Source organism: Saccostrea cucullata, unplaced genomic scaffold (genome assembly GCF_032062105.1).
Source record: "Saccostrea cucullata isolate Sc308-1 unplaced genomic scaffold, CSIRO_AGI_Scuc_v1 ctg3917, whole genome shotgun sequence".
Lineage (NCBI taxonomy): Eukaryota > Metazoa > Mollusca > Bivalvia > Ostreida > Ostreidae > Saccostrea > Saccostrea cuccullata.
This window is the reverse complement of record NW_026923874.1, coordinates 158,810-167,500: the sequence shown is the minus strand read 5'-3', so window position 1 is coordinate 167,500 and position 8,691 is coordinate 158,810. Positions and strand designations below refer to the sequence as shown.

Sequence of the window (8,691 nt, the reverse complement as noted above, 5' to 3'; positions counted from 1 at the left end):
GTCGAGTGATTTATTTACTTATGTTAGAAATTAATTATTTTCTGTTTACATTCATTTTGTATGCACCCAATTTTTCATACCATAAGAAGCACAAGATAATATGTACTAATATAGTTAGTTCTAAATTCATTCATTTTTGGCACAAAGACCACAGCAGCTAAACATGTAAATACTATTGAGCTTTCAATGAATTCTTGAAATTATTAGGAAATGTCCCATTTATTGTGCATTTCTATATTATAGTGAATTGTTGGAAAACAAATGAACTAAAGTCCTGTAATTTTTTCTCACATTTTTTTTTTCAAGTTGCAAAGAAAACAATCCAGATCAGAAATCTTTTAAAACATTGCCAGAAAAACAAAAAGGTAAGAAAGATGGAAGGAGATTTCATCAGTAAAAGAATACTGTAGATGTTCTTATTTCCACGGGGTCATAATTCCGCCGAATCTCAATTTCTGTTTAATCCGCAGGAAGAAAATCATGCGGATTTCTTAGACTGTTGCTTTATTCCTTTCATATATATTAAATACGTTTGGACAAATTTCCGCGGAAGATTTCTGACCGCGTTAATAGCGTAAATTAGTACCACGCAGAAAAAAGTACTTCTACAGTATAATTGTGGGTATTCATGTTAAGAAATCCAGACTAGTTAGTAATAAGTGTGTAAATCCAGACTTAAAATCATACATGTAATGATGTATCTGTTTAATAGTCTATGTATGTAAGTAGATAATCCCGACAATGTTTAAATGGTTTCAGGATAACTCATTCAAAGTGATATTGTTACATTTCATTTTTTAATGTTGTACAGGATGGTATATCCAAAGTAATATTGCAAGAACAGATACAAGGCAGGCAAAAAGAATTGAAGAAATTAAGAAAGGCGGATTACCAGAGATTTATTTGGTTACTGAAAGAACTAGAACTCAAGTACAAGCCTCATCCGCTGTACGTAGACGTGAACAGCCGAAGAGCGAAAATGCGACAATACTTACGAGAAGAGGCCTGTCGCAAGATCCGAGAAAAAATTCAAACAGTGTATGAAAGACTAGATGACGAAAAGGAGAAGTTTTATGCAGAAAAGGAAAAACAGCTGGCAGAGATTCGGAAAGACTTGTTAGAGTACAATATTAATGATTATGAAGTATTAGAAAATGTGAAAGTGCTAAGACAACAAAGGGTTACGGAAAGACTTAACAAACCACCACCAAAACCGAACACTTTTAAGTGGATCCAGGTGGACAAAGATGCAAAAAAGGCTCAAAGTCGGGAAAAAGAGGCACACAGACAAGATATGATCAGAAAGGGAGAGGAGAGACTGAAGGAAATGGGGGAAGAATTAAATTAGTCTGGCAAAATTTGTGAAATTATTAAATAATAAAAAGGGATTTAATAAATATATATGTAAAATACAAATTTTATGTATTTTTAAATTGAGACACTTCTGGTGTACTACAAGTACAATGATATCCCTTAAATCCCATATTTTCATCATTGGATAGTGTGTTGACATTTGCTCAAAAAGCCTGTTTTTGTTGATTAAAAATAAACTGGGAATAAGAATGTATGATTTATTAAATCAAGATGTAAGGCAGTCTGTAGCAAGAGTTAAAAGTTTCTCAAATCCTCATCAAACTTCAAGATCAAGAGATAAAAAATGTTATCTAAAGAAACGACTGGTCTCAATAAAGTATGAAAGCCAAAGCATGTAATACTCAAGAGATATGGCTAATGTTAATGCTTTTTAAAAGTATGTCAAATTTAAGATCAAGATAAGAGTAAAATATAATGGTACTTGGGGAACTTGTCACAAGAAATACACATGTGAAATGTAAAAGCTCCAGCAATAACTGTTCAAAAGCTATAGGCAATGCTCAAGGTTTTTGAAAGTAGGGCAAACTACAGTGCAAGGTTAAAAGTTCAAAATTTTGGATAAAAAAAACCCTGTCAAATATGAAGGTCCTGTATCTGAATGTTCAGATAGTATGGCCATGGTTAAATTTTTTTAATAATGGGTAAAAACTCTAAGGTCATGGTCTAGGAAAGGGTTTGTTGTGATAAATGCTCATGGGAAATATGAAAGCATCAGTAACAACAGTTCAAATGGTACTGATATGGTTAAAGATTGGTAATTTTTGCAAAAGTGGGTCAAATTCCGAGGTCAAGATCAAATAAGTTGCTACCCAAAGAAAGATCTTTTCACAAGAAATATAAAGGTGAAAATATGGAAACCATAGCTGCAACCAATTAAATGTTATGGGCAAGGTTAAGATATTGCGGACAAACAGACGGACGGAAGAGCAAAGTTTATGTATCCCCAAATTATCGATTACGGGGATATAAATAAAATAGAATAATGAACTGAGTATATGTACATCTATATCAGAAATGTTTTCTTGTTTCGGTCGTATTATAAAATCTTAAGTACAATCGTGAACATGTGCATGTGATCGTACTCGGGCACATGGGGCAAGTCTAAAGCGATTTTGAATTTCACCACGAATATGGCACATGCATGATATGAGAGCTGTTACATGTAACTTAAATGCCAGTCAATTTTTGCCGATGTGACCAATGTCCCCCCCCCCCCTTGTTAACTTTTAGGTGGACCATTCGCTGCGATTGCAGACTCCATGGATTAGCCTAAATTAGGGTTAAAAACTTTAGACCATTTAGTAAATCAAGTTTGGAAAATTTTAGCAAAAGTGGGTAAAACTCTAAGGTCGAGGTCAAACATGAAAGGTCTTGTCACAAGAAATAGACTTGTCAGATATGAAAGCCACAGCTTAAACCAAGCAAACGTAATGGTCAAGGTTAAAGTTCTTGCAGACAAACAGCAGAAATGCAGGGCAAAATCTACATATCCCCCAAATCTTGGATTACGGGTAATGAAAAGGGGGGTTTAGAATTCTGTGAATCTTTTTCAGATACATGTACTTTATAGTTTTCTTTTTCATGAAAAAAAAATGTGATTTGGAAGATGCACAATGAAGATAGGTCGAGTTTAACTTTTAGAATCTTCAGTGAAGAAATCGAGCCCCGGGATCATGAAACATCTTAAGTCAAACTCGTTATGTTGTACTAATATTGCAGAAGTTAAGCGGGCAAAACTTTCAACTATTGTACAAATATTCAGTTGCTTTTAAAGTTAGTCTTTAATTCAATAATTAATGAACATTTCACAGGAGATAAAAAAAAATTGACTTGAGTTATGGTCTAGGGCCAGATTTATTATCCAATTCAACAACAGCAACAACAAAACATTATCCATGTGCATGTAGATCAATGCCATCATTACAAGAAAACTCTCTGTGAAATCATTTATTATGATGCTCGTATCTTAAAATTGTATAAAAATTCCAAAAAAATTAATGTTTATGATCATAGAGTAGTCTTTAATTGTGTTGATTTCACGTAATTCCTGGGCACATAGCCATACTGATTCGTTTGAGGGTAGAACACCCACAGCCAATCTGTTCCTTGCTGATCTGCTCCGTTAGCGTAAATAAGTTCTCCCCGTTTTACATTCAGTCCTCCTCGGTTCTCATCATTATAATTGTACATCATCACGAGTTCGGAGCCCGACTTGCTGAATGATTGGAGGTTCCCATTAGTCGTGTTTCTTTCATCGTGTGATGACCCTAATTGGATATTGCTGTAATGTACTAAGGGATTGGATTGGTTAGTTGTTCCTGCATTAGCGTCATTGATATGTGCTAAGGAATTCGATTGGTTAGTTATCGCTGCATTTGGTGAATTGCTGATGTCCATACCAGGGTGTTCATTCTTAGCTACACTGTAAGTTCCCGATGACAAATTTTGGTATGAATTGTATTTATTGACACTCTCTTCACTTTGTTTATTTCTCTTGTACAGATTTTGATCAGATAAAGAAAGTAACGTATTTTTAGTAATATTGGTGCTGGAATTGGCGTAAACGCTGGTACCATAAGCTGATTTTGAACGCTCATTCTCGTAACCAACAGAGGTAGCTGGTGAAGCAGACCGCGCACGCTGTCGCGTGTTCTGGTTGGCTGTTTCTGAGTAGACAGGAAGTGAATTTGGAGAGGGTATTCGATTTGTTACTCTTTGAGAATAGGGTCTGTCATACACAATCAAAGGTGGTGAATGAGTGGAATCATCCCCTTGATAAATTGTTTCTGAATTTCTAGAAACTCTTGAAGGGGAGCTGGACCTTTTGACCCCGGATGATGTTGCCAATGGGGACCTTAAAACCGAAAATTTGTCGGCATTCTGTTTGTTTGCTGAGTTTGACCGATGTTGTTCTTTCTGTGTGTCCGAGTAATTTGACTCTTGGTCGAGTTCGTTGTAACGGCTTCTTAACACCGCAGTTCGTAGGGGATTTCGTTGAGGTAGGGCTGGAGGTTCGCTTGACTGGGAATACCGTCTTGGCGAAAGATTAGAAAGGAGTGGTTGACGTATTGTCGGAGTGCTTGTTCGCTTCTGTTTATTCTGAAGTGCCAGCATTTTTTCTGAAATAAAATATTAGAGTATTTAAGTTTTACAAGTAATACCGGTAGAAAACAAGACATCACAATAGAATACAAGAAAAGATTAGAAATAAAGTCATATAACCTACATGTATTTTGTTTGCATACATGTATTTAATTATTTGATTAATATTTCGATTATTAATTTTACCTTGAGCTTTGAGTGGTTCCACTGGACATATGTAGGACTTGGGTACAAATCCTTCTTCCCCGTTCCCTCTACGGACCCAGGACCAGTCTGGATCTTCTATGTTCAGAACATCGAGAAGTTCGGCCCGTTCCACGGATACATCGTTCTCATCGAGAGCCGTGAAGTCAAACAGCACAATGAAGTGTCCATGAGAGGTCTTCCGGAATGGCCTTACTTCTGGTGTTACGGTGACATTCTGGTAGTCTACTACATTTAATGGGTTAAGAGCAGCAGAGTTTTGCGCATTTTCTGCAATGTCATTTACATAATCATCTGTACATGAAAAGAAAGAATCCGAGTCGAAAGAATCAAAAGATTTGTATTCGCCGGAATTCCACGGCAAGTCTTTGCTTTTAGGTTTGGACTGTATGCTAGGTGAGTTGGATACTCCCAAACAATACGATTCCGGGATGAACCCTTCCCGTCCATCCACTGTGATGACATAGGACCAGTCTTTGTCTTTATAAAGCTGGAATACTTCTTGTCCTCGTTTGACCTCCATCTCTCTCTCAGCCTGTGGCGTAAAATCCTGCAGGACCACCATTTTGGCATTGGGAGGTAGTCCGTGCTGTTTCTCCAAACCGACTCGGACAAGGGTATCCACACTGTCGCTCCCCGTAATTCTACCGAATATTGGGGACGATGCCACTGTAAAGAGGAAGTCGTAGAGCCAATATACATTTGATTAAGTGTACAGTGTGTGTAGCAATATTGGATTTTAAATTTGTATGGGTATCTCAATATGCAACATACATGACATAGGGATGGAAAATAAAATGTGGAAAAGGCCATTAGTCACACCTTGTTAGTTCGATCTCGTATAAATTTACTACTAAGTGCTGTTTGCTCACACTTTGTGTACATCCTTATTTAATCGTTGTATGATAATGAACATAAATGGACAGGTAGAGCTTTTAAAAGGGGTGTTCAAGGTATCTTTCAATTATGTCATATATAAAGTCATTAAAGGAAGGCGTTTTTAAAGAAGACACATTATCTGATAGTAAGGAAATATGAAGACAAGTTCTCCAAGTTCTGTTGAGAAATTTCATTACCTTTCCTTTTCTTCTCTTTAGTGCCTCGACCAACTCGACTTGGACACAGAAAAGCCATTGCTGATATAATGTATATCACTTTAAAATCGCTCTTAAACTTCACACTGTGCAAACTAAAGACACTTGACTATAGACTAAAATTGAATCCATGCGTTCACAATTCCATGATAAAATTTTAGCTGTCTCAAAATTGCAAATTAACTCGTGTCCATCCTATTCCAAGATCGAAGTTTAAGTGGAATTCTTAATCACATTCATTGAGGTCTACACTGCAGTGTATGTGACGAATTTAGTAACCTGGTGAAGTCTTGAAATGATAAATTAATCGAATTTGAAAGTTTCCATTAAACACTCTCTATGTATCATATTAGTTCAATACCATCCTCTCTGATAAATTGTTATTTTTTAATGTTCTCCTCTGCAAACACACAATACAAGAATTTCAAATAAATTCCAAAATAAAATAAACAAACCGCTGCTATTGTATTGAAACAGCTTTTGCAATAAGACAAAGCCATTTAAACGCCCCTTTTAGCACTGAATAGTTTAAAATTTCTGTAATCTATTATTTGGAAACAATGAATGGGTCCGGTATAGCGCATGATCTGATTACTGAAGTCCGCGCTTATTCCCCGAGTATTTACTGTTGCTATTGTATACCCCCGCCAGAATATACTCATTACTGTCGTATAGATTGAATAGTTATGTCACCTTGACGGTGCGAATCAAAAACTGGATACAAAGTAGCGCTGATTTCAATCGTTTTGTTATAATTTAAAGTCAGGTTTCTGAATTCAAAGTTAATTTAAGCAAATTTATGTTAATTCTCGCGGATTGGGTTTCTAATAGCATTATGAATGAAAATGTTCCATTATGAAAATTGTCAAATCTTTTGCTAGATCTCGAAATTGATCGGTCTAGCAAAACTGTTCTTGTATACATAATTATGATTACATTATATGTATAACAGTCGTTTTAAATACAATTACATCTTTCACATTGTAATTCTAGAATATTTTGAACAGTTTCAAAGTTTTCACTGTTAAATCAAAATGAAAAAAAAAACTGCACACTTAAGGAGGGATAAACCAGCATAGTTTACATGTACATGAGATGTCTTTTATAAATATACAGGCTGACCAGAATCAAGAAAATTATCATCCTGTAAGATGAAAATATGCAAGGAACAATGCGATGAAATTCATGCTATTTGTACTGTGAGATGATTCATTAAGTGAAATAGTAATGGTACAGTGGATGACGACCTTCAACAGAGAAAGTAATACGAGGGTAACTCAGTAAATCATGCAATTTAGAGGACATGCAGATCACTAAATACATGTATTTGCAATACCTTATTTTCGCGAGATAGTCATTGACTCTTGATTAGCGAGACAAAATTTTCATGAATTGTGGTTATTGCTCTATATAATCTACTACATGGATACTATTATAAGCGAGAATTAAATTAATTTTTCGCGAGCACATTGTCCATCTCGCGTAAAATAAAAGATATTACTGCGCGGGGTCTATCGGTTTGATGCATGTGTCCTGTTCTACAGAGATGCATGTGATGCAAAACCCAGTGTGAACTACATGTATTTGCAATACCATTATTTTGTTGCTCACCTGAGATAGTCATTGACTCTTGATTAGCGAGACAAAATTTTCATGAATTGTGGTTATTGCTCTATATAATCTTTTCAGTATATGGATACTATTATAAGAACCACTGAAATTAAATTAATTTTTCGCAAGCACATTTGTCCAAGGGGTAATTTAAATTTTGAAAAGATATTACTGCGCGGGGTCTACGGGGAGATTGATGCAAAAATGTGTCCTGGTCATTAAAAAATCTTCTTCTCAAGAACCACTTGGCCCCCCCCCCCCCCCCCCCCCCGATAGAAAAGCCCCGGGGCTTATTGGACATTTTTTTCACAAATTATATTTATTACAATTATTCATCATGTGTACAATATCAAAAAATTACATCAAAATATATAGGAAAATAAAAATCGCTCCACAAAAAAAATACCCCACTTATACATTATAAGAGAGAAAGGTATGTTCAACTCCCGTTTGTTTTTACATAAAGATACATAGGTAAAATCTTTGAAAATCTTCTACCCAAGAACCACTGGGCCAGAAAAGCTAAACTTATGTGGAAGCAACCCAGGGTAGTGTAGATTCTATATTGTTAAAGTCCCCCCCCCCCCCCCGGGGCCATAATGGGGAATTATTGGAAATTTTTTTCACAAAATATATTTATTAAACTTATTAATGTATAGTGGGAAAAGTATTTTTTTTGTGGAAGCATTATTTTGGGGTTTTGTAGATTTTAAATGGTTCTATATCATGACACATGATGAATACAATGTAATAAATATACATTTGTGAAAAAAATGCATCCTATGGTAGTATAGATTTCAAATCGTTTAAATTATGATCAGTGGGGTAAGGTGGGGTCATAATACCTGTGCTACAAGATGGAAATCTGGACAAAACCCAGTGTGAACTTTATTTTCCAGTATTTCAATCTCCATTATCCAATTGTTTTATTTATATAATTAACTCTTTTTATATTTTGTTGAGGTAATCAAAGAATTTGACAAATTAAAATTAAATGCTATAATAATCCGCTTAAGCTGCCCCCACCTTCCCCCGGTGATATCACAGTCATTAATCTTCACTTCAACAAAGAAAACATTTTGTTGTTTAATTAATGAGATATTCAGATAAATCTGCGATTAATATCCAGTAAAAAGTAGACTTTAAAAAAGTTGTCCACTTTTACAGATGATAGTATACATGTATATAACATCAAAACGAGAATCCATGTATTAAACTTTATTCATCTTCATATTTTCAAATGGGAATTTTTCACATCATCAAACTCATAGGTACTGTATATATATTCAAAAAAAGATTTACAACT

The 8,691-nt window shown here is 35.2% G+C and overlaps 2 protein-coding genes across 2 annotated transcripts in view; one reads left to right on the top strand and one right to left on the bottom strand.

Annotated features, from left to right (window-relative positions):
* LOC134265150 (small ribosomal subunit protein uS15m-like) overlaps positions 1-1,563 on the top strand; it is a 6,740-nt gene extending 5,177 nt beyond the window's left edge. Inside the window, exons 6-7 of the mRNA XM_062747397.1 lie at positions 307-365; positions 812-1,563. Coding sequence (XP_062603381.1) covers positions 307-365; positions 812-1,348 — 596 coding nt within the window. The 3' untranslated portion in view covers positions 1,349-1,563. The remainder of the gene's footprint in view (positions 1-306; positions 366-811) is intronic.
* A 1,683-nt stretch (positions 1,564-3,246) lies between these two features.
* Positions 3,247-6,404, bottom strand: LOC134265141 (uncharacterized). The gene is made up of 3 exons (XM_062747388.1): positions 5,757-6,404; positions 4,663-5,349; positions 3,247-4,493 (listed from the first exon to the last, which is right to left on the bottom strand). The coding sequence occupies exons 1-3, from the start codon at positions 5,812-5,814 to the stop codon at positions 3,382-3,384; spliced, it is 1,857 nt and encodes a 618-aa protein (XP_062603372.1). The 5' UTR covers positions 5,815-6,404; the 3' UTR covers positions 3,247-3,381.
* Between the last annotated feature and the right edge of the window lie 2,287 nt (positions 6,405-8,691).

What these genes read in the sequence shown, in the direction of transcription:
- LOC134265141 (XM_062747388.1), bottom strand. Translation starts at nt 5,814, where the DNA reads ATGGCTTTTCTGTGTCCAAGTCGAGTTGGTCGAGGCACTAAAGAGAAG. An exon ending in TAAAGAGAAGAAAAGGAAAG is followed by an intron (nt 5,350 to 5,756) that starts GTAATGAAATTT and finishes TCCTCTTTACAG; the next exon opens with TGGCATCGTCCCCAATATTC. An exon ending in GGAACCACTCAAAGCTCAAG is followed by an intron (nt 4,494 to 4,662) that starts GTAAAATTAATA and finishes ATTTTATTTCAG; the next exon opens with AAAAAATGCTGGCACTTCAG.